Below are 26,387 nucleotides of genomic sequence, written 5' to 3'. Positions count from 1 at the left end.
CAGTGGAGAGTGCAGCATGGTCTCCTGCCTTTTTACCTTATCCACCGAATTCTACAGCCATAAAGTGGGGATCCGTTTTGAGGCAATACACTATTTTCTGTTTTCAAATGCTATGGCAAATGAGGTCTAACTCCATAACCCAGGCTTTGAAGTCCAACTGCCTCAGCCTCACAAGTATTAGACTTACAAATATATGCCAACATAGCCAACTCTCACCTTTAGTTTCTAAGAGTACCCCAAGCAGATCTCCCTACTCCAAAGAACAAAAGTTATAACTTTAAAGAGAGATTTTTTTTAAACTTTTATTGGAAAAAACTTCAAACAGTAGATTGTTCACATTTTTCTCCTCCCCAGTTCCTCCCAGATCCATCAACTCCCTACTCACCTAACTTTTTTCATTTTCTTTCTCTTTCTTAAAAAAGAAAAAAAACAGCAAAAAAAAAAAAAAAAAAACCCAAGACATAGAGACACATATACATGGGCTCACACACACACACCACAAAAATGGAGCTTGAAGTAAACAAGAAAAACAACAATAATTTTTAAAATGCCCAAACAGGTAAAATGAGACAAAAAGTCTACAAAAATACCACTGAGTTCATTTTTGTTGGTCAAGGAGGTATGAAGTATGTTTAATAGACCTAGTGCGATTGACTCCATCGGAATCGAGCTGTTCTTCCCTCCTGTGGGTATTAACTGCAGATTGTGTCTTGGCCAGGGCTGTGAACTCATATCACTTCCTCCTCTTATAGCTGGACCCCTAGACCTGTATAGGCTGCCGCAGTCTCTATGTCTGGAAGATACTGTTTCCTTGGAGTTACCCATCACCTCTGGCTCTTACGAATCTTTCTGGGTCCTCTTCAGCATAGATCTAAAGGGTCATTTTTGACTTGAAAGAAATTCTTGATTTAAAAGAAATTCTTGATATAAAATATGTATTTCTATGCTGAACTTCTAGCCATATTTGCTTATGTGGCATTTATACTAAAAGAAAAATCATATATGTGTGTATATATACATGTGTGAAAACTGTTCTCCATGGCACGTGCCTGTACCTCCCATATTTCAAAACCACATCTTACAGGATATTTGATCACACTATGAACCCTGAGATTGTGTTATTTACTGAAAAGAAAATTGTTTCTAGTTGTGGTGTGACTCAGCCTTTAGCACTCACCTTTAATTGATCGGCTGAATATAGCTACACCCTTAGTATACCCCTTTAATCCCAAACCATCATGTTAGTTTGTAGAAGGAACCATCCATATTTGAAAGTGATATCTACTTGAGTGGCAGAAAAAGTGATGAATCAGAGAAAGAATTGACACAAGAGGCTATTCAAACTCTCACAAGAAGAGAGAGGAAAGGGAAGCTACTTGAGGTGCAGTGCAGACAGACAGGGAGCTACTTAAGGGGCAGTTTTTCTGGGACAGTTGTACAGAGACAGGTTGCTGAGAGAGAACAAACTAGACACAGGTGAAAACAGAACAAGCCAGGGAATGAGAACAGATTAGATTAGATGAGAAGATTAGAACAGATTACTAGAGTTTGGGGCCAAGCAAAGCAAAAGTCAGAGGCCAAGAGAGAAGCCAGCTTGAATCAGTCAGATTGGAGAGTTTTGAGCCAGAACCGCTGGGTTGAACCAGCTAGCCAGAGATCAGAAAGATCTAGAAAGTGTGAGCTTATTCGGTAGTATATCTCAGAGGCTGGATCGCTCTAGGCCTAGATGAGATTGTATGGAGGCTGGAAGCTTCCAGCACTAGCCTAGGTTAGCAGACAGAGGTAATAAGACAGGCAGAGGTAATAAGTCTCCAAGACGACAATTATATTAGGTGAATAAGAGCTGCAGGTAAGGTCGTATTCAGATGTGACTGTCTAAGCGTTGGTGCTTTAATTTCCCTCCCCACTCTGTTTGTCTCAGTTCTTTTTCAGTGCTGTGGACTGAAGCGAGAGCTTTGCATGTGCTAGGCGTGTGCTGCCTTCCTGAACTGCATCCCCGGGTCAGGGTCTGCAGTGTGGACACCTTTGCACATCGCCCTTCCCAGGGGAAGCTGCCACTTTGCATGAGCACATCATCAGAACACTCATCCACAGTTCTCAGTTATGTGCTTATAATTACATTTCCAATGCAGTTGATTTAATCAGCCCAAAATATGTTTTCTTACCTCTTCGCTGCCTTATTCATCTTCAACCTCTCTCTTGTTGATGGCCTTTAATTTCAACTTTAATTTTATCAAAATAACCCAAGGCACCTCTATTTGTCTAGCTGAGCATTACTGGGGAGAAAATCACATTAGCAGCAAGTACTTCTAATTGTTACCAGCCTCTGGAGGAGTACCTCGGGCTTTCTCCCCTGGTCCTTCCACTCTCCTCGGACCTGTCTTAGGCCCTCCCTCCCTCCCTCTGGGCTACATTTCTCATCTGTCAACTCACTTGGTGCTTCACTTCACCAAGAAAATGGCAATTCTCCAGTGAGAATTCCCATGATTCCAGTCTGAAAGCCTAAACATATGCCTGGACCCGTTCTGATTTCTTTGTTTTTGCTGGTTTTATTGGGAAGAGGACCAGAAGTAGTAGAAAACTCATATAGGAACTGTCTTAGTCAGGTTTACCATTGCTGTGATGAAACATGACAAAAGGAGCAGAGGGGAAAGGGCTTATTTTGCTTACACTTATACTTCATCTTTCATCATCAACAAAGGAAGTCAGCAAACTCAAACAGGGCAGAACCTGGAGGCAGAACTGATGCAGAGGCCATGGAGAGGTGCTGATTTTGGCTTACTTCTCGTGGCTGGCTCAGCTTGATTTGTTATAGAACCAGAACCGCCAGCCCAAAGATGGACTCACCCACAATGGACTCACACATCAAATACTAATTAAGAAACTTTGCTACAGGCTTGCCTACAACCCAATCTTACGGAGGCATTTTCTCAATTGAGGTTCCCTTCTCTTAGATGACTTCAGCTTATGTCAAGTTGACATAAAAACTAGCCAAGACAGGAACCGAGTGGGTAGTATAACAACATGAAGCATTGGAGTAAGAGCTAGACTGTATGTAGCAATTTTTTTTAATATATCCATGCATGTACTTCAAAACAACAACAAAAAGACTATCTTGGTGTGCATAAAATACCACAAAATTGGTACTTGCCTTGCATTCCAAAAAGCTTTGTGTTCAATTCTCATCACCACATATTCTGGGTATCATGGTATATGCCTATAACCCAAGCACTCTAGACTGGATTCAGGAGCATCAGAAGCTAGGTTCACCCCTACCTAGCTAAATAGTGTGTTCAAATCCAGGGATGGAAATATACTGAGACCCTGTCTTAACAACAATAGTAATAGTAGTAGTAGTAATAGTAATTATGGTGCATGACTTTAATCCCAGCAGTAGGGAAGTAGAAGTTAGTCTGGTCTACATTTCATGTTGCAGTCCAATCAGCAGCACATAATGAGGCAATATCTCAAAACAAAAGTTAAAAAAAAAATCAAAAAACAAGACTCTAGGTGTGTTTCAGCCTCCACTTCTCTGTCTTCTGTCCCTACCCTGGAATTCTTACAGAATTTTGCTGGATGTTTTTTGTTAGTTTGTTTTGCTTTGCTTTGTTTTCCTCCAGGACCTCTACACTGTTTATTGACTGGTTCATCTCCTTAGAGCAATGGCTCTCAGCCTGTGGGTCACAACCCCTTAGGGTGCATTGACCTTTTCACAGGGCTCATCTAAAACCATTGGAAAACACAGCTATTTATATTATAATTCATTACAGTAGCAAAATTATTGTTGTGAAGTAGCAATAAAAATTGGTCACCACAAAATGAAGAACTGTATTACAGGGTCACAGCATTAGGAAGGTTCAGGGCCCTAAGCCTAACCTTTCCTGTTTTTGCTGATTAACACATCTCCTAACTCTTTGGGTTACTTGACTGTATTATCTTTGCCCATCCTTTAAATTTTTGCAAATTTTGTATTGTGGGTATATTTCTTTGTGCAGTTAGTATACTACAGATTTGTCTATGATCCTTCAAGAAGTCAAAGCAAACAGAAAATATTATAGACATTAATTTTTACTTAATGAGCATTTATTCTGTGTTATGCATTTTGTAAGCACTTTACATGTATTATTTGATGTAATCTTTATAAGAATTCCATGACGACATTGAGGCATAGACCAATGTCATTTTGTAAATTTACTTCTAGAAACTTAACTTCTGGACCCTACCTCCTAATCACAGAACTGTCCCCTCTCCTGACACCAATAAATGGCCGATAATGTTCAGCTTTGGCAAAACTGAATCTTCTTTTGGACATAGGTATTAAATTATGTACAGAATGATCCTTTGGGGGGTAATAGAGCATCCTCAGCTAAATGCTATAATGTGCTCAGAGGTATCCCATTCTCATAACAAACCCAAGTGGAGGAGGCTAGGATAGTCAACCAATTCTCACAATGGTCTTTCAAGCAGATCTTGGATAGAAATTTGGAACCTGCTATTCAGTGTTTGTTTTGCTTTATGTTTTCAAGAGGGAAGAAACTGCCTCACTTGTCTTTTTTTTTTATTAGATATATTCTTTGTTTGTTTTTTGTTTTTTGTTTTTTTTGGATTTGGTTTTTTCGAAACAGGGTTTCTCTGTGTAGCCCTGGCTGTCCTGGAACTCACTCTGTAGACCAGGCTGGCCTCAAACTCAGAAATCCGCCTACCTCTGCCTCCCAGAGTGCTGGGATTACAGGCGTGTGCCACCACCGCCCGGCTAAGATATATTCTTTATTTACATTTCAAATGTCCCCTTTCCTGGATCCCCTACCCCCCTCCCCGAAAATCCCATAAGCTATCTCCCCTCCCCCAGCTCCCCAATCAACTATCTCCTGCTTCCCTGTCCTGGTGTTCCCCTATACTTCAGCATGGAGCCTTTCCAGGACCAGGAACCTCTCCTCCCTTTGATGTCCAACAAGACCATCCTCTGCTGCCTATTGCATCTGGAGCCATGGGTGACACCATGTTTACTATCTGATTGATGGTTTTGTCCCTGGGAGGTCTGGGGTACTGGGTGGCTCATATTGTCATTCCTCCTATGATGCTGCAAACCCCTTCAGCTCCTTGGGTCCTTTCTCTAGCTCCTCAATTGGGGACCCTGTGCTCAGTTCAATTGCTGACTTAGAGTGTCTCCCTCTGTGTTTGTCATGTACTAGCAGAGCCTCCCAGGTGACAGCTATATCAAGCTCTAGTCAGCAAGCACTTGTGGTATCGATAATAGTGTCTGGGTTTTGTAACTGTATACAGGATAGATCCCTGGGTGGGGCAGTCTCTGGATGGTTTTTCCCTCAGACTCTGCTCCTTTGTCTCTATATCTCCTTCTGTGGGTATTTTATTCCCCCTTCTAAGAACGACCAGAGTATCCATACTTTGTTCTTTCTTCTTCTTGGCCATCATTTGATATGTGAATTATGTCTTGGGTATTCCAAGCTTCTGGGCTAATATCCACTTATCAGTGAGTACATTCCATGTGTGTTCTTTTGTGACTGGGTTACCTCACTCAGGATGATATTTTCCAGATCCACCCATTTGCCTAAGAATTTCATGAATTCATTGTTTTTAATATGAGTAGTATTCTATTGTGTATATATAACACATTTTCTGTATCCATTTCTCCGTTGAGGGATATCTGGGTTCTTTCCAGCACCTGGTTATTATAAATAGGGCTATGAACATAGTGGAGCATGTATCCTTATTACATGCGAGAGAATCCTCTGGTTATATGCCCAGGAGTGGTATAACAGAGTCCTCTGGTAGTATTATGCCCAGTTTTCTGAGGAACTGCCAAACCGATTTCCATAGTGGTAGTACCAGCTTGCAATCCCACCAGCAGTGAGAGAGTGTTCCACTTTTTCCACATCTTCACCAGCACCTGATGTATCCTGAGTTTTTAATCTTAGCCATTCTGACTGGTGTGACGTGAAATCTCTGGGTTGTTTTGATTTGCATTTCCCTGATGACTAAGATTGTTGAATGTTTCTTTAGGTGCTTCTCAGCCATTTGATATTCCTCAGGTGAAAATTCTTTGTTTAGCTCTGTACCCCATTTTTAATAGGGTTACTTGGCTCTCTGGAGTCTACCTTCTTGAGTTCTGAAGTGAGAACTTCTTGAGTTCTTGAGTTTGTATATCTTGGATATTAGCCCTCCGTTGGATGTAGGGTTGGTAAAGATCTTTTCTCAGTTTGTTGGTTGTCATTTTGTCCTTTTGACAGTGTCCTTTGCCTTACAGAAACTGTAATTTTATGAGGTCCCATTTGTCAATTCTTGATCTTAGAGCATAAGCTATTGATGTTCTGTTCAGGAACTTTTCCCCTGTGCCCAGGTGCTGGAGGCCCTTCCCCACTTGCTTTCCTATTAGTTTCAGTGTGTCTGGTTTTATATGGAGGTCCTTGATCCACTTGGGTTTGAGCTTTGTACAAGGAGATAAGAATGGATCGGTTTGCATTCTTCTGCATGCTAACCGCCAGTTGAACTAGCACCATTTGTTGAAAAGGCTATCTTCCCCCCCCCCACCCCGCCCCTACTGGATGGTTTTAGCTCCTTTGTCAAAGATCAACTGACCATAGGTGTGTGGGTTCACTTCTGGGTCTTCAATTCTATATCATTGATCTACCTGTCTATCACGGTACCAGTGCCATGCAGTTTTTAACACTATTGCTCTGTAGTGCTGCTTGAGGTCCGGGTTACTGATTCCCTCAGAAGTTCTTTAATTGTTGAGAATAGTTTTAGCTAATCTGGGTTATTTGTTATTCCAGATGAATTTGAGAATTTCTCTTTCTAAGTATATGACGAATTGAGTTGGGATTTTGATGGGAATTGCATTGAATCTGCATATTGCTTTTGGCAAGATGGCCATTTTAACTATATTAATCCTGCCAATCCACGAGCATGACAGATTTTTCCATCTTCTGAGGTCTTCTTCGATTTCTTTCTTCAGAGACTTGAAGTTCTTGTCATACAGATCTTTCACTTGTTTGGTTAGAGTCACACCCAGATACTTTATATTGTTTGTGACTATTGTGAAGGGTGTCATTTCCCTAATTTCTTTCTCAGCCTGTTTATCTTTTGAGTATAGGAAGGCTATTGATTGAAGTTAATTTTATATCTGGCCAATTTGCTGAAGTTGTTTATCAGCTGTAGGAGTTCTCTGGTGGAGTTTTTTGGGTTGCTTAAGTATACTCTCATATCATCTGCAAATAGTGATAATTTGACTTCTTCCTTTCCAATTTGTATCCCTTTGACCTCCTTTTGTTGTCTAATTGCTCTAGCTAGAACTTCAAATACAATATTTAATAGATATGGGGAGACAGGGTAGCCTTGTCTAGTCCCTGATTTTAGTGGGATTGCTTCAAATTTCTCTCCATTTAGTTTGATGTTGGCTACTGGTTTGCTGTATATTGCTTTTACTATATTTAGGTATGAGCCTTGAATTCCTGATCTTTCCAGGACTTTTAGCATGAAAGAATGCTGAATTTTGTCAAATGTTTTTTTAGCATCTAATGAAATAACCATGTGGTTTTTTTCTTTGAGTTTGTTTATGTAGTGGATTACATTGCTGGATTTCCATATATTGAACCATCTCTGCATCCCTGGAATGAATCACCTACTTGATTGTGGTGAATGATCATTTTGATGTGTTCTTGAATTCAGTTGGCAAGAATTTTATTGAGTATTTTTGCATCAATATTCATAAGGGAAATTGGTCTGAAGTTCTCTTTCTTGTTGGATCTTTGTGTGGTTTTGGTATCAGCGTAATTGTGGCTTCATAGAACGAGTTAGGTAGTGTTCCTTCTGTTTCTATTTGTGGAATAGTTTGAAGAGTAATGATGCTAGGTCTTCTTTGAAGGTCTGATAGATTTCTGCACTAAAACCATCTGGTCCTCTGGTTTTTTGGTTGGGAGACTTTCTATGACCCCCTCTATTTCTTTAGCAGTTATGGGACTGTTTAGATGGTCTGATCCTGATTTAACTTTGGTATTTGGTATCTGTCTAAAAAATTGTTCATTTAGTCCAGATTTTCCATTTGCTTTGAGTATAGGCTCTTGTAGTAGGATCTGATGATTTTTTTTTTTTTTTTTTTGGATTTCCTTAGTTTCTGTTATTATAGTTCCCTTTTCATTTCTGATTTTGTTAATTTGGACACTGCCTCTGTGCCCTCTGGTTAGCCTGGCTAAGGACTTCTCTATCTTGTTGATTTTCTCAAAGAACCAGTTCCTGGTTTTGTTGATTCTTTGTATAGTTCTTTTTGTTTCTACTTGCTTGATTTCAGCCCTGAGTATGATGATTTCCTGCCATCTACTCCTCTTAGGTGTATTAGCTTCTTTCTGTTCTAGAGTTTTCAGGTGTGCCGCTAAGCTGCTAGTGTATGCTCTCTCCAGTTTCTTTTTGGAGGCACTCAGAGATATGAGTTTCCTCTTAGCACTGCTTTCATTGTGTCCCATAAATTTGGGTATGTTGTGCCTTCATTTTCATTAAATTTTAAAGTCTTTGATTTCTTTCCTTATTTCTTCCTTGACCAAGGTATCATTGAGTAGAGTATTGTTCAGCTTCCATGTGTATGTGGGCTTGCTGTTGTTTTTGTTACTATTGAAGACCAGCCTTAATCCATAGTGATCTGATAGGAGGCATGGGATTAGTTCGATCTTCTTATATCTGTTGAGGTCTGTTTTTTGGCCAATTATATGTTCAATTTTGGAGAAGGTACCATGAGGTACTGAGAAGAAAGTATATTCTTTTGATTTAGAAAAAAAATGTTCTGTAAAAATAAAGCTTTTTGAGACATAAAAAAAAAGAAAAGAAAAGAAAAAAGAAAAGAAAAGAAAAAAATGTTCTATAGATATCTGTTAAATCCATTTGGTCCAAAACTTCTGTTAGTTTCACTGTGTCTCTGTTTAGTTTGTGTTTCCCTGATCTGTCCATTAATGAGAGTGGGGTTTTGAAGTCACCTACTATTATTGTGTGAGGTGCAATGTGTGCTTTAAGCTTTAGTAAAGTTTCTTTTAAGAATGTGGGTGCCCTTGTATTTGGAGCATAGATGTTCAGAATTGAGAGTTCATGGTAGATTTTTCCTTTGATGAGTATAAAGTGCCCTTCCGTGTCTTTTTTGATAACTTTTAGTTGAAAGTTGATTTTATTGGATATTAAAATGTCTATTCCAGCTTGTTTCCTGGAACCATTTGCTTGGAAAATTGTTTTCCAGTCTTTACTCTGACATAGTGTCTGTCTTTAACACTAAGGTGCGTTTCCTGTATGCAGCAAAATGTTGGGTCCTGTTTATGTATCCAGTCTGTTAGTCTATATCTTTTTATTGGAGAAATGAGTCCACTGATGTTAAAAGATTTTAAGGAATAGTGATTGTTGCTTCCTTTTATTTTTGATGTTATTTTTATATTTGTGTGGTTATCTTCTTTTGGATTTGTTGAAAGAAGATTACTTTCTTACTTTTTCTAGTGTGTAGTTTCCCTCCTTGTGTTGCTGTTTTCCATCTATTATCCTTTGTAGGGCTGAATTTTCGGAAAGACATTGTATAAATTTGGATTTATTGTAGAATATCTTGGTTTCTCCATCTATGGATGATTGAGAGTTTTGCTGGATATAGTAGTCTGGGCTGGCATTTGTGCTCTCTTAGAGTCTGCATGAGATCTGCCCAGGATCTTCTTGCTTTCATGGTCTCTGGTGAGAGGTCTGCTGTAATTCTGATAAGTCTGCCTTTATATGTTACTTGGCCTTTTTCTGTTACTGCTTTTAATATTCTTTCTTTGTTTAGTACATTTGGTGATGGGAGGAATATCTGTTTTGGTCCAGTCTGTGTGGAGTTCTGTAGGCTTCTTGTATGTTCATGGGCATCTAATTTTGTTGAAGATATTTACTGGCCCTTTAAGTTGTAAATCTTTGCTTTCTTCTATACCTATAAGCCTTACATTTGGTCTTCTCATTATGTCCTGGATTTCCTGGATGTTTTGGGTTTCAAATGCTTTTTGCATTTTGCATTTTCTTTGACTGTTGAGCCAATGTTTTCTATGGTATCTTCGGCACCTGAGGTTCTTTCTTCTATCACTTGTATTCTGTTGTTGATTGCATCTATGACTCCTGATTTCTTTCCAAGGTTTTCTGTCTCCAGAGATGTCTTCCTTTGTGATTTCTTAGTTGTTTCTACTTCCATTTTTAGATACTGGATGGTTTTGTTCAGTTCTTTAACTTGTTTGTTTGTAATTTCCTGTAATTCTTTAAGGGATTTTCATGTTTCTTCTTTAAGGGCTTCTGCCTGTTGACCCATGTTTTCCTGTATTTCTTTAAGGGATTTTTGTGTTTCCTTTTTAAGGGCTTCTATCTGTTGATTCATGTTCTCCTGTACTTCTTTAAGGAAGTTATTTGTGTCCTTCTTGAAATCCTCTATTAGCATCATGAGATGTGATTTTTAAGTCAAGATCTTGCTTTTCTGGTGTGTTGGGGTATCCAGGACTTGCTGTTGTGAGAGAACTTGATCTTGCCTTGGTTTCTGTTGGTAATATTCTTGTGTTTGCCTTTTGCCATCTGGTTATCTCTGATGTTAGCCAGTGTTGCTGTCTCTGACTGGCTTATCTGTCACGCAAGCCTCTGTATCTGTGCTCCTGGGAGACCCATTCTCTGTGTACACCAGGTATGTAGGTACTCCTGTGAGACCTGTTCTCTTGTGGTAGGATCTGGGTATGTTGCTCTGGGGCCCCAATCGGCTCTGGGTGCAGGCAGAAATCGGAAGACTCCTGTCCCAGGCTGCTCCTAGGCTCTGTGTCCTCAGGGTTTTCGGTAGTTTCCTCTGAGCAGCAGGGGTAGTCTTACCTGTGCCATTTGGCCTCTCTGCACTCCTGGGTGGTTAGCTACCTTCGTGCGCCACTTGGATATGGCAAGGTGGCAGAGGGTGGCCCCAAGCTGGAGACAGAAACCAGAGGACTTCTGCCAGAGGGTTCCAGGTGTGAACAGAGGAGGTGGTTCTACCTGTGCAGGCAGGCCTCTCTGCACTTCTGTTAAGCTATCCCTGAGCCACTAAGGCGTGCTGTGCCAAAGGTTAGTCCCAAGCCAGAGACAGAAACCAGAGCCTTACTTATCTTTGTATGTATAATATCTAGCCCAAACCAGACATGTAGAAATTATTTAATATTTTGAATTTAATTTGCTAATAATCTTGTGAAGTCAAGATGACCTATCTTTGAGTAACTATTATAACCTATTTGGACATATTTTACTTTACTTATAAGGACATTTATATGTCTGTGTGTGTGTGTGTGTGTGTGTGTGTTTATCCTTATACATAGGACATTTATATGCCCTTAGCAGAAAAATCCAATACAAAATATGATCACTTTGAAATATGAAATTCTTCATCTGATTTACAGACATGTGAAGAAGATCGAAGAAGCAACTCTGAACTTCTAACTCGATGTCAACGTTTGACCTTAGAATTAGCTGACACAAAGCAGTTAGTTCAGCAAGGTGACTACCGTCAAGAGAACTATGACAAAGTGAAGAGGTAAACTCTTAGGGTGGCCATGGGAATTTCCCTTCTTGTACTCATCACAGTCACCTGCATTTGTATAAGCCACACAATTCTGTTCTCCATATCCTTCTTCAGTGTGTAAATGTATACACCTTGATGGATATTGGCGCTTTTTACTTTATGTAGAAATTGCTACCACCCTTTAAAATGTTAAGGAAAATAGAACCATGTAAAATGCCCTGTGAAAATATTTGCTATGAGTTATTTGATGAATTTCATGTAATGTCCATTTCGTGTTTAAGTTTTCTCAAGTGATTTTCAGCTTGGGATGAAAGATTTTCACTGTCAGAAAACGAAGCTGTAAGAACATTTCAAGTATATTGCTGCTGAGTAACTGTGAGAACCATCTTCCTTTAACTGGAATGAATTTCTCTATTGTTCTGTATTTAATGAGCTTCTCCAATGAATCCCTTAGTAAGTCTCATGTAAACCTGAGTTTTGTCATATAAGATTAACCAAAGGAATATTGTGTCTGTTTTAAAGTGCGTAAGTGCAGCATCTTTACGATAGGACAGACTTGTTGTACTTGCCCAGTTGTTAGATCCAACACAGCTAGAATTCTTAAAGTGTAGTAGTCAGTCAATGAGGATTATATGCTGTAAGTGAAGTTCCAAAAATTAGCAAAAGAAATTGATACTTCTATTCCCACCTTAGCTAGTATGTAATATGTATTAGTATTTATCATTATGTCTAAATATAGTAATAATTTGATCTTGAACTCTATGAGAGCTATGTTCAGTGGACTCCTGATAAGTAATTTGTTTCTACATAAAATTCTGCATGGCAACTGAACCCGTCAACTTGCATCGCACTTTGTCTCTGTGGCTCTTCAGCCTCTGGTAGCACATACAGTTCCAGCTTTATTTTGTAATTTAATTCCCTTGACCCAGTGTGTTCTGATTTCTAGTAACAGGAAGTGCCATTTCAAAATTAATATTTGGACTGTGATCATTGCTAGATCAGCCATTGTATCTTGGCAAGGAGCAGAGAGAGGGAAGATGGAAGAGCATAAAGCACTGGACAAAACCATATTGAAGTGTTTAGTTCCAGTTAATACCACAGTAGCCAACTGAAGAACCTCAATCAGTCAAATATAAGATAGTATATTGCTTTTTATAATGTAAGTATGAAAATAAATACTGATGGAGGCTGGAGAGATGGCTTAGTGGTTAAGAGCACTGCCTACTCTTCCAGGAGTCCTGAGTTCAATTCCCAGCAACCACATGGTGGCTCACAACCACCTACCTATATTGGGATCTGATGCCCTCTTCTGGTAGGACGGCAATGGTGCACTATTAAGAAAATAAATACTGACAATTATAGTTATAACCCATTGATAGACTATGAATCTATGAGGGGGCGCTAACAGGAAACGGGGAAAGATATGAAGAGTACCTTTCAGCTAATAAACATCTGAATGTGGCAGGAGGATGGCTCTGTAGCCTCACTGATAATGTTTGATTCAGAATCGTCAGTGGACTCTGCAGCCTCAGGTAAAATGCATTAAGTAGGCTGTTTGTATCATCTCAGAGGCATAAAGGAAACAGTTCTCCTGTAAGCAGCCCCTGAGCCCGTGAAGTAAAGTTTCAAGGCCAAGTTCCAACTACGGAAGAGGAGTTAGGAGCACAGTTCTGTGCTCGGTTTTAAAGATGCCCGCTGAAGGCTTTACCCCTGTTGTTAGGCTCACAGCTCTGGGAGACAGCTATTTTGAAAGGAGAGATTTAAAATATCTGGATTAATGTAAGTGAAATAAGGCCTGATGCCTGCAGGCCTGCCTATACACTGCTCTGCAGAATCGATTAAGTCATGACAAGCTTTACCCTGAGAACGCTTGAGTCTATGCTTCAGTTCATTTATTATTCTAAGTTTCTTTTAACTACGCAAAATCTTTGGCTTTAAGAGGAGGTTGAAGCCCTGTGAGATGGCTATGCTTGTAATTACAGCATGGGAAAACCGAGACAGCAGGATTGCTGTGAGTTCCTGGCTAGTGTGGGCCAAGTGATGCCAATGTCGGAAACAACAGTGGGAGAAGTGAGCTTGTGCCTTAGAGCATACCGTAGTTTACTGCTTAGTGTAAGTTATGGATTGATGTTTGAACACTAATGTCCATAGAGAGACACAGAAGCCCTCGGCTGCGGTCAGCGTCCTGCCACTCAGCTCCTGCAGTTGTGAAAGAGGTGTCCTTTTTCACAAACACATGAAACACTTTACATGTGTTTGTGATTTTATTTTCACAGTGAACGTGATGCTCTTGAACAGGAAGTACTCGAGGTTAGAAGAAAACATGAAGTACTTGAAGCCTCTCACATAGCTCAAGCTAAAGAAAGGAATGAATTGTCAAAAGAGGTAAGCTCCTGCCTCAACCCACTCATGCATTATTATATTGATGAGCAAATAGCCCAGGATAAAATTACAAGAGAAATTTTATTTTTCTCCTCTTTATGTAGTTACCAGAAAGAAGGAAAAAGACAGAGAGACAGAGGCAGAGACAGAGAGAAGAGAAAGACTACTAAGAAGAAACTTGGGCTTTTTTTTTTTTTTTTTTTTTTTTTTTTGCATTAACAGTTGCCAAGGCTCAGAATTGTCACTACTTAAATGGAAACTTTCTCTAGCCAGACTGTAATGGTATACACCTTTAATCCCAGCATCTGAGACAGGCCTATCTCTGAGTTCAAGGCCAGCCTGGTCTACAGAGCAAATTACAAGACAGCAAGGGCTACAGGGCTACACAGAGAAACCCTACCTCAAAACCTAACCCCACACATCCGCCACCCATATTTCTGTATGGCACACATAGAAAACAAAGGTGATAGAGTCATTCTGGAAAAGTAGCACCTCACTCTGGACATGTCTCTGATTCCCACAGGTCACCACCTTGCAGCAGACAGTCACCCTGCTGCAGAAAGATAAAGAGTACCTCAATCGCCAAAATATGGAGCTCAGTGTACGCTGTGCCCATGAGGAGGATCGGCTTGAAAGGCTGCAAGTTCAACTGGAAGAGACCAAAAAAGCTAGAGAAGAGATGTATGAGAAATACGTCGCATCCAGGCAAGACTCGCTGCTTTCCTCATAGCAGATAGAAATGAGCTCTTTGTGGGTAGGGGGACAGGGTCTGTGGGATATGAGGGCTTAAGGTCTACATGGAGAACATCCTTTCATTCTGTTTCCTTTCTAGTTTTGCTTTCTAGTTGATTTCTTAGTGATATTATGGTTTTCCAGTAACAACAAAGGCCTGTTTCTTCTGTAGTTAATTTTTTTTAGTTAGCATATATTTATTATTATAAACATATAGGCTTATATAAAATCATTCCTGTGTGTGCATCACTACTGTGTTCATATTCACCACTTCTCATTACTTCTTTGTCTCTCCTCCCAACAGCCCCATTTTTACTTTCATCCCTTACATACCTATTTCCATAGCATAAATTGTACATTCGAGAGAAAACAAGGATTGTTTTGAATATGCTTTTTTCACTTAACATGATCTCCAATTTTATATAGGTTTTTGCAAATGGTATAATTTCATTTTCTTATTTTTTCTTTGTTTATTTATATATATTCCTATATATCTACACAACAGAAGAGATCCCATTCTGAGCTATCACATGGTTGCTGAAAATTGAACTAAGGAACCCTGGAAGAGCAAACTGTGCTCTTAACCACTGAGCCAGCTCTTCATTCTGTTATTTTTACTGAAATACACACACACATACACACACACACACACAGTTGTACAAGTATACCACTCTTTGCTTTATTATTTCTTTCTTCCCCCCACACCCCAAACAGGGTTTCTCTGTGTAGCCCTAGAGACCAGGCTGGCCTCAAACTCAGAAATCCACCTGCCTCTGCCTCCCAGAGTGCTGGGATTACAGGCGTGCGCCACCACCACCCAACTGCTTTGCTTTATCATTGTGTGTGTGGTATGTGGCGTGGGTTGCATGTTTGTGTCTCAGGGCATATGTGGAGGTCTGAGAACAGTTTCAGGAGTTCTCCTCTACCATGAGATCTGAGGATGCACACCCTTAAGCCTGCACAGCAAGCACACAAACCTGCTGAGTTGTTTCCTTGACTTCCCTCATTTTCTTTATGTATTCATCCATTGATGGATAGCGCAGCTGGGTGCATACCGTGGTCTCTGAATACACGGCTGTCTCTATAATATGCTGTCTTCCAGAGTGGGAGAGCTGGAGCTTATGGTAGATTGCTTTTCAGTTCATTGAGGGAATTCTATACTGATTTCCACGGTGACTGCATTAAGTTACACTTGCGCTCCTGTATACGTGTTCATTGTCCACCCCATCAGCCCCCATTTCTTGCTAGTATTTTTGTCTGTTTTTCATAATAGCTCTTCTGATGAGAAAGAGTAGAAACTGACTAGAAAGGTAGAAACTTGGTACAGCTTTAATTTCCATTTCCCTGATGGCCCCAGAGGTTGAGTGTCTTTCATATAACTATTGGCCACTTCTACTTCTCTTCTGAAAATTGTTAAATTGAAGTCAGTTGGATTTTTGTTTAGTTTGTATAGTTTTTTAAACAAATTGTAGGTATTTACTCCCTGTCAGCTGTGTGGTGGGTGACAAAGCTTGTCGTCCACTCTGCAGACTTTCTCATCTCAGTTGTTTGTTTCCTTGGCCTTGTAGAATCTCTTTGATTTCATGTGATCCCGGTTGTCGATTCTTTTTATTTTCTGAGTTACTGGAACTCTTTTCAAAAATGATGGCTCACATCTATATTTTGAAGTGTTTTCCTATATTTTCTAGTAGTAGCTTCAAAGCTCTGTGCCATACATTCAGATCTTCATCTACTTCCCAGAACTATTTGTTGAAAAGGCAAGTCTATTTCTTTTAGGTAGGGTATGTGTGTGTGATTTATTTTCTTTTAAGGATTTTGGTTGGTTGGTTGGTTGGTTGGTTGGTTGGTTGGTTGGTTGGTTGGTTTCAGTTTTGAGCTTATTCACTATTGTATGAGTACACATGTTGTTGGGCTTGGGGGTCCTCATGTAGAAATGAGAAGACGGCTTGGAGGAGTCAGGCTCTCCTTCCCTCGTGAGTTCTAGGTGTCACACTCAGGTTGTTGGCCTTGTGTAGTAAGCACCCTGACCTGCTAAATCACATTGACTACCCAGAACTTATTTCTTTTAAACAACATCTATTTTAAATATTCTATTGCTGGGTAGTGATCATAGTTCAGTGGTTGAGTACTTTTTAATATACACAGAGTTCTGAGTTTAGTTCTGAAAACTTCAAACAAAAAATGTCCCATGACCCTGATGTCTTTTTAGTAGTTTTTGACAGTCTGTACATATCTATAGAATATGATTTTAAAGAAAATCTAGACAGACTTATAACTTGGTATCCCTCTGACTGTGAGCTGTGACAGAAGCCGAGAAGGCATTCATTGCAAGGTTGGTTTTCAGAACCCAGGGATCGGACTCAGACTGCCTGCCCCTCAAGTTGGCCATCTCTCCTTTGCTAAATACTAACAGGCCTCATAATCCTTAGACTATTTATATTGATTGTGATGTCAAAACTAAAAAGTTAGGATTTGGTGATGGAGAGATGGCTCAGCAGCGCTGGCTATTTTTCAGAGAACCTGTATTCAATTTCCAGCCCCACACTGTGGCTCACAGGTGGCACTGCCACCACCTGTAAGTCCAGTCTTGGAATCTAACAACATCTGGTCATCGTGGGTACTACATTCATAGGGTGCACATATATGCAGGCAAAACATCTATGCACATGAAGTAAAAAAAAAAAAAAAAAGATTAACTTTTAAGTTAAAAAATTTGCCTTTAACAGCTCAACATTTCTGAAACAGTGTGTTTAGGAATTCTAAAAATGACTGTTTTCTAAACATACTGTAAAAGCATACTTCATCCAGTCTGTTAAAATCTTACCTAGAGAACAATAGTTTATTCTTCCATGAATGAAAACTGTGACTATTTCTTTTGTCTTTGCAGAGACCATTATAAAACAGAATATGAAAATAAACTACATGATGAACTGGAACAAATCAAATTGAAAACTAATCTAGAAATTGATCAGCTTCGAAGTGCCTCTAGGGAAATGTATGAACGAGAAAACAGGTAAAAAGGGAGAGAGAGTGAGCAAGTTTGTTTGGAATTATAAGAATTTTACTAAAATTAAATGCTGTGTATGAGAACTCTTAATAGTTGTACATATAGATTTAATGGGAATGTTAACATTCTGAATTCTTTAATAGCTAATCACAAGGCTTATGATACTTTAGGTCTTTCTTCTGTGGTAATGTGTTTGTTTCTGTGGTAATGTGTTTGTTTCCCGTTGCCTCAGTTTAGACTGAAGACAAGAATCTGAGAAAAATTAGGGAGTGCCAAGACACCAAAAATAATACCAACAATTTCTCTTGAATCCTCGTGAAAACTGAAATAGTAAAATATGCAATGTTATATAGTTTATGTATCCCAAAAGATGTTATGTCAGATAACATTGAGGAATCTTTTCATTCCCACAGTTACTTTTGAATTGTTATATGCTAGGTCCCTCTAGCAACTGGGAGTGTTGGAAGATTAAATAAATGCTACGTATTTCACTGACAGTTGTTTTCATTTGTTAACTCTAAAGTTCCTGTGGCATGTAACAAATCTCACCTTACCAAGAGAAAGGTTACATTACAGAGAACTCTGGCATAGAGAATATGTATTATATAAATAATTACTACTTAGCTTTGTGGCTCATTCGTTTCTGTTAGGCATTTTGTAGGCTTGTGTTTACCTAACCTTAAAATTTATGGCATTGTTTTATAATACAGCATGATTTTGCCCCAACAATAACCATTACTATATATTATTTTACTATGTAATTATTGTGACAGTTTTGTGATGTTTCACTTGTCCATCAAAAAACAAGAACAAAGAGAATCATTTAGCATAGCATAAGTTTAGTTATATTGACTCACTCTCCAAACTAGTGTAGATAGGTTGGCGAAGTTGTGTAGAAAAATGGGCAGCAGGCATTTCTCAAAGAAGGCTAATGGGAAGCAACTTTGCTCCTCTCTAGGGCTGTCCTGGATCTGTGGTCACAGTAAACGGAAACCTTCCGTTTAAGAGTCAGTTCTGTGGCAGAAACAAAATATCCTGACAAAAAACAGCTTAGGAGAGACAGGGTTTATTTTAGCTCACAAGCCCATTCTGTTGGAAAGTCAAAGCAAGCTGACATGAGAGCATAGAGACAATAAATGTACACACGTTTAGTGCTCGGCTTGCTTTTCATTCAACAGTTCTGTGCCCTAAGCTGGCACCTCCCACATTCTGGTTGACTTTCCCACATCAATTAATGCAGTCAAGACAGTCCCCTCACTAGCCAACCTGATCTAGACAACAGCTCATATAGACTATTCCCAAGTGACTCCGGCCTTTGTTGAGCCGACAATTAAAACTACCCATCTTATCACCTAACCAGAAACTGATGGGAGTGGTCCTAGGGGCTCCCTTCAACCATAGGATTGTAGATTGACCTGTAGCTAGTAACACTGTGGTTGACAATTGCCACCAGATGGCGCCAAAGTGCAGCGCAATGCTGTGCCAGCTCAGGGACACTTAAGTAGTCAGTATTATGTTCAGGCTTGCTTTTATTGTTTTTCACTTCATAGTAATCTGTCCCAGTACTTATGTAATTGAATCTTCATTATGGCAGATCTGAAATATAGTTATAACTTCTGTCCCTCCCCTTCAGTCCTTCACAAGGTAACATAAATAGTAAGTGCTTTTGAAACCTTATAACTTAAAATGATTAAAGAAAGGCTTTATTATTCCTTATAAAAAAAAACAAACAAACAAACAAAATTCAAGGCAGGTGTGGTGGCACATGGATTTAATCTCAGCACCCAGGAGGCAGAAACAGGCCAATTTCTATGATCATGAGTTCAAAGCCTGCCTGGTCTACAAAGCAAGTTCTAGGACAGCCAGGGCTGTTACACAGAAAATCTCTATCTTGAAAAATAAACAAACAAAAATTTCAGAAAATCTTTACATATTAGTTTTGTTCTGAACAAGGTAAGTTAACCTGGCTTTGAAGTTGGATACATAATAGTGTCCTTTATATTGTATCAGCAGTGTGCTGTTACATTCTGAGTTAAAATGTAGCAAGTATTTATACTTACCTATTTATAGTTACATTACCTTTAGAAGAGAGTAAGAAGCTAAGAGTAGAGAAATACCTTGGTAGGAGGCAGAGTGAGAAAAACTCAATTCGATGGCGAGAATTATTATATAAATAAGTTGCTTATTAGATCTTTGTAAAGGCTACATTCCCTCTTGTTTTGAAATAAGACATTTTTCCAAATGGAGGTGCATACCTGCAAGGCCAGTGTTCAAGGGGTTTCCCAAGCCCTTTCTTAAAAAGAAAAGACAGTGTTCCAGGGGTGAAAGACTCTGAGCAGACAGACTAAACCTACATCCTGTCCCTACCCCTTATGCTCTTGCTTAAGGGGGACAGGGAGTCTACTTCCTGTCCCTAAGTTCTCTTTCCTCTTATAAGAATGAGCTAATCATAGTGGCCAGGAGGTCTAACTTAGGAAGTACATGTGAGAAGTGCGTTATAAGTGATAAAATATATAATATAATTATAGGCATTTATGCTTTTTGCTTATGTATAATAAAAATCATTTTATTTATATGATGGAAATTTTAAATAAAATTATTATTACATAAAAGAGTGTTACATTAAGTTCCACTCTTAGAAAATATAGAGTGTCTACACACTTATTTGTTTCCTAAGCACTTCTGAGAGATCATAAAAGGGCAGTAAACTAAGGCAACTGAATTTTTCCAGAACACAAAGCTACCTTTAATGTGAGATGTTCCCATAAGCATGGAAAAGAAGCTCTTGTAGTACCAAGCATGAGTTTGTGAGATGCATTCACAAGGCTCTCGTGCTGCACAGAGTCTGGGACGTCTGCAGCCTCGCAGTTGTTTCAAAGGGAGGCAGCAGTACAGAGGCAACCGAACAGTGCTTTTTAAGTGTGGCCATTAGTACAGTATTGCTTCGTGATTATATTTCCTTCCTATCATGCTGTCTTGACAGTGGACTGTCCCAAAAGTCCACAAGAAGCCTCAGTGACAAACATGACATTTCCATACAAAATTGGTGATATAAAACAACTTTTTATCTTGAAGCTGGATTCATTTCCAGGATCAGTTGAATCTATTTAGTCTGCCTAGTAGATAATCTTGGAGCTGGATTACAGAGGTTCCATTCTACATTTTAAAAGTGAGTCTCGGGTTGGAGAGATGGCCCAGTGGTTAAGGGCACCGTCTGCTCTTCCAGAGGTCCTGAGTTCAATTCCCAGCACCTACATGGTGGCTCACAACCATCTGGAATGAGATTTGATGCTCTCTTCTGGTGTGTCTGAGACAGGGTACTCACATATATAAAATAATAAATCCTAAAAAAAAGTGAGTCTCCTCGTTAGCACTCCTCTTGTTCAGATCTTACCAGATAATGTGTATAATTTTGAATTTTCTGTGAAAACAAAATTTAAGTCTTTTTATTTCATTTAATCTTTGGTCTTTTCAGCTGGGTTATTCGGAACGTGGGGGGTTTGCCAGTAGCTTGGTGTATTGTGAAGGAGCGCTCCCTTGTTATCACCCCATACTCCTCGGGTGGTTCTTCCTGACACTAATACTTTGAGGTGTGTAGGCTGTCCGTCATAGACTGTAGATGAGTTCCCGTTGTGCAAGAGTTTACATGTACGTGCGCAGTGGGGGAGCCTGGGAAAGCAGGATCGGTCTGAGCTGTAAGAGAGCCTGCACAGAGGTTTCTAATGGACTGACACAGAAGCAACTCAGCTGACCACCCACATTTCTTCAGTTTCATTTTAATAATAATTACTAACCACTGTTTAACCAGCAACATCTTGATGAATCTTAACAAGTAGTTTTGTTTCCTAAATTTCTCATGCCTGTGGACTTCTCTTGTATGTATGTTTAATTTGATATGAATTGGTTACCTGCTTTGATTTCATAGTCATAGCTAGAAAATATAAAATTCCATGTGAGCACTGGCTGACTTAGTCTATTTTTGCTACATTAAAAGAGTACCTGAGGGCTGGAGAGATGGCTGGGAGGGTAAGAGCACTGGTTGTTCTCCCAGAGGTCCTGAGTTCAATTCCCAACAACCACATGGTGGCTCACAACCCTTGGTAATGATAACTGGCGCCTCCTTCTGGCAGGCAGAACAGTGTATGCATAATAAATAAATAAATCTTTAAAGAGAGAGGGAGGGAGGGAGAGAGAGAGAGTGGGAATGAGAGGGAGAGAATATCTGAGACCGGGTAATGTATAGTGAACGGGAATGTATTACCTCACTGCTCTGGAAGCTGAGACATTCAGTATGAAGGTGCTAGCGTTTGGCACGGGCCTGCTTCCTCCATCCTCACAGGGCAGAAGGCCAGAGAGCTCGTGAGAGCCAAAGGCAGCATCGATCCACTCAGAAAGGCTTCTCCCTCAGAGCCTGTTCACCTTGTGAGTACCTCTTATTTTTACTGTTACAGCAGCGATTACATTTAAACACCACTTTGGGAAGGTGTGGACATTCAAATCATAAAACTAATTATTATAGAAGAATAGGAAATTATAGCATTTTCAGTCAACAGTGGTTTCAAAATGTTTCGACTTCTAAAATACATAGCTTTTCTTAAGCAAATTAAATAAGAATTCCTTTTTGGTATGTTCTTCTAACACTAGAACTCAAGAGGCTGAGGCAAGATTGCAAAGTTATAGGCCAGTCCTAAGCTAAGGAGTTCCAGTTTTCTAATGTTGTTTGCACCAGTATAAATTTAGATTCAGTCTGTTGATAGGAATTTTATCTTCTAGAAGTGAGAAAATATACTCCATTCTATTCAGCACTCTATTTTCACATTTTGTGTTGAGGCTTTTATGCTTCTGTTATGAGCAACTTTTGGATACTTACATATTTTAGATTGTCTACTATGCAGATGATATTACAGTACATATTAAATGTGTACACTTTTTATAATAGTAGACCATTGTTGTTTAGATAAATTATTTGGAACTTTACTTAAGGGATTCTCATTGAGTATTATGACATGTTTTTCTCCTGCTTATCAAAGCAATGTCTAATTTATGCTAGCTTCTCTGTTCTTATTAATATAATACCCTCTTTTGCTATGAAAAAGTAGTCCAAGATGTTGAGGGAAATATTACAAATCAACCCAACAGCTCTCCTGCCCCCTCCAGGCTGTCTCTCCAGCGGTCCTAGCCCCCACTGGGCCATCTCTCTGTGGAGGGTCCCAGATACCTCTCGCTTCCACGCCATGCCTCATGGACCATATGATCTGCCACCTCATCACCTAATTACCCAGTAGAATCAAGACTTTTAATGTTTAATTAACCAATCAGATTTAGTATCAATAATATCACAATTTACAAGATGTCATTATAATAATTTTAGAGCCAATTGATAATGACAAAAGCTTTATCCCAGTATTTCTAACCTTGTTGTGAAATCCTAGCCATTTGTGGCTGGAAATTGCCAGGCAGCTTCACACCATGGCCATGGTTCCTTCCTCTCTGGCACACTCCCCCTCTCTCTCTATTAGCCCGGCCCCCCTTTTCCCTGTCCAATCAGAGACCTTCTCTGCTCTAATGCAATTGGACAGGGAAAATCCTGCAACAAGATATGTATATAAAATATGCATATGTACATGCACATATATATACATGTATACTCCAGCTACTCTAGCAGGAGTCCTGGGATGCCCCACCCTTTTATTTCCTTTTTTCTTTATTCATTCTTCCTTCCAGTGTACCTCCCTGCACTACTCTGAAGCAGATAGGAAAATTATATGTTTACCTAAGAGAAGTTAATGGGCAGCATGAAACAATGATGAAAAATAAGTTGGTGAAATCTCAGCTTACATGATTTTTTGCATACAATTGTTTTTAAAGTTAATTTCCAGCCTCCTCAGGTGTGGTTTCTCTGTCCACTCATTCAGCCAACTACAGATCAAATATTTGTCCAAACAGATTGTGTTTGTATGAGGCCCACAGGCTTCCTGTTAGGACTTTTTAAGCAGTACAATGCAATTTATTATATTGAGCCTTTTGGGTAATTTAAAGTATGCATGGGATGCCTGTATGAAAAAAAGGTGCCATTTTATTTTCAAGATTTTAGCATTCTTGGGATTAGGTATGCTAGGGCTCAGGTTGGTGGGATGGAGCCAATAGAGGATGATCATAAACTAAGCTCTTAAATACACTAAAGGACTTTTATATTATAAAAAGTTTATTATATTAGCCAGTTGGTAGCTCCTGACATCTTTCAATGTCGCTAATTACATTTTGTTACATTCAGTTCGGATTTTTAAAATCTCGGCCCCATTAGTTTATCCATGCTATAGATAGCCTCTGTCAATTTTTCAAGTTTCTCCTTTGAGGAACATTTGAATCCCTGCTATTTGTTCTGTAATTATATTTATTACATCCTCTAATGCATTTAACATTTGGAAATGGATTATTCATTAATTATGTGGAAGTTATTGTTTTATCTGTATCAGGGATGCAGTGCATCTGGTGTTTTGTCAAGCCAGTCTAATTTTAAAAGAGCATGGACACTGTGGGCCATAGAAACAAATGCATAATATGTTTGCAATTCTTTTGAGCCTAATTCTGATTTGACATCTGTTTGCACCATGATCTAGTCATGCAGCACAAATCTCATAAGGACAGAATATCCCAGGGGGAAAATGCCTGTGAAAGAAAGGAGTCCTGAGAAAGGCAACATAGAATGATTCAGAGCATAGGACCTAGATACAGAATAGAGTTATACTCAGGCTCTACAGTGTACATTAAGGTGTGACCTTGGACTGAGTCTTTGTATTTCAATCCTGAAACATATTTGCGAAATGGAAATGATACAACTTATGATTGATAGAGTTGTGACAAGTTACTATTTTAGTTACTTTTCTCATTCATTCCTGTGACAAATACCTGACAAAAAGAGATTTAAGGGAGGCTGTATTCTGGATTATTGTTCAAAGGGATCATTCTGTCATGGTGGGAAGACATTGCAGCAGGCAGAAGATGGGAGCTCACTTTTCAATTGCTATGATAAGGCACCATAAGCCAGACAACTGACAGATGAAAGAATTTCCTTGGGACACATAGTGTCAGAGAGTTAGAGTTCATGACCATCTGGCTGGGGAAAGGCAGCAGGCATGGCACTGGATAGTAGCTGAGAACTACATCTTGATAGGAAAGTAGGAAGCTGAGAGAGCTACCTTGTTGGAACTTCAAAGCCTCCCCCCAGTGACATACTTCCTCCAACAAGGCCACACCTCCTAATCCTTCCCAAACAGTTCTACCAACTGGGGATCAAGTAATCACCCAAAGAGCCCATGGTGGCCATTCTTATTCAAACCACCACAGCATGGAAGCAAGACTAAGAGACCTGATGGTTTCTGTGTATTTGCATTCAGGAGGCAGGCAACAAACAGGAACTAGGGCCAGCTATAAAACTTCAGGACCTACCCAGGGATCTGCTTCCTATAGCAAGCCTCTACCTCCTAAAAGTTCCACAGCCTTTCCACACATTGCAATTAGTTAGCTACCAAATGTTCAAACACACGAGTATGGGGACATTTCACCTTGGACCACAACAAATATTATATATGAAGCGCATAGAACAACTCCTAATATTTGGTGAACAGTGTGTTTACTTCAATACTGTTGCCAATCGAAAACTATATTCAGTTTATCTCACACTTAATTTGAAGAATGTCAATTGATAGTACTTAAAGAAGTATTAAGTGCATTGGTTGTAGACTAGTTGTGGAAGGTATAACAGCCAACGAAGAGAACAAAATTACATGGAAACCTTACCCACAGACACCTAGGGCAAAGACTAGTCGTAAAAGCCTAGTAGGCATGTAAAACTTTCCCCCACTTACTTTGGTCTTGTCTTTCAGAATTGTCTTGACTATTTGTCCTTAGGTTCCTTATATGTGTGCCACTTTTTAGAAAATGTGTCTGTTGTTTCCTTATACCACTTACTAGATTTCAGAGTAATTACCTCCTCTTCCATGTGGCCTTGAAATGTTGTGTGCCTAGTCATAGCACCCAGTTAGCTGGACAGTACAGACAGTCTATAGAAAAATGGACTGTTACTCTCTAGTCATAGCTCTTTTTATTTGATTCTCTGTGGCTTGGCTTTATATCTAATGCTCGTTGTGACTAAAAAGGAAGGGTACTTAGTGAATGAGGCTTCTCCATGTACAACTTAAACATTCATATTCTAGTACTGCCAGTGTGACCCACTATGTAAATCACATTTATACAACTCCACTATGTAAATCACATTTAAAATAATGAGGCTATTTTTAGAAAGAATTGGAGCTAATTTGTGATTTACTGGCTAAAATATGTAGGTCATCGTAGATTAAAAATAGATAAATGTTTAAGATACTTAGAGAATTTTGGTCTCTGAAATTTATTTTTCATGTTTTGTTTGGTTTAATAATAGAATAGTTTTTAAAGTCATTGCAATCATGACGACACCAAAAAATAATTTTGTAATAGCTAGCTAAGAAAGCAATTCTGTTTACAAAATAACATAAAAATATTGTTACTATTTTTTGTAACAATATGTCAAGTATGACCTTTATATCAGTTTTTAAAACTATTTCACTTGTGGCTCATAAACTTTGGCTAATGACTCTTTCTGTAGTGGTTGGCATGTTGGAAATGTTAAATAGTTACTCAATCACTGTGCAAAATGACTGCACTGAGTATGAGTAAGCAAGTGTGATCACTGGGCGG

At 39.2% G+C, this 26,387-nt stretch overlaps 1 protein-coding gene across 3 annotated transcripts in view; it reads left to right on the top strand.

The window, feature by feature from the left end:
- Pibf1 (progesterone immunomodulatory binding factor 1) overlaps window positions 1-26,387 on the top strand; it is a 182,155-nt gene that overhangs the window by 42,361 nt on the left and 113,407 nt on the right. For all 3 annotated transcript variants that reach the window (XM_052190803.1, XM_052190804.1, XM_052190801.1), the window contains exons 6-9: window positions 11,409-11,542; window positions 13,807-13,915; window positions 14,436-14,617; window positions 17,532-17,657. In XM_052190803.1, the coding sequence (XP_052046763.1) occupies window positions 11,409-11,542; window positions 13,807-13,915; window positions 14,436-14,617; window positions 17,532-17,657 (551 nt within the window). The remainder of the gene's footprint in view (window positions 1-11,408; window positions 11,543-13,806; window positions 13,916-14,435; window positions 14,618-17,531; window positions 17,658-26,387) is intronic.

Source organism: Apodemus sylvaticus, chromosome 8 (genome assembly GCF_947179515.1).
Source record: "Apodemus sylvaticus chromosome 8, mApoSyl1.1, whole genome shotgun sequence".
In the NCBI taxonomy this organism is placed as follows: domain Eukaryota; kingdom Metazoa; phylum Chordata; class Mammalia; order Rodentia; family Muridae; genus Apodemus; species Apodemus sylvaticus.
The sequence above is the reverse complement of the archived record's forward strand: the minus strand, read 5'-3'. Positions and strand labels throughout refer to the sequence as shown.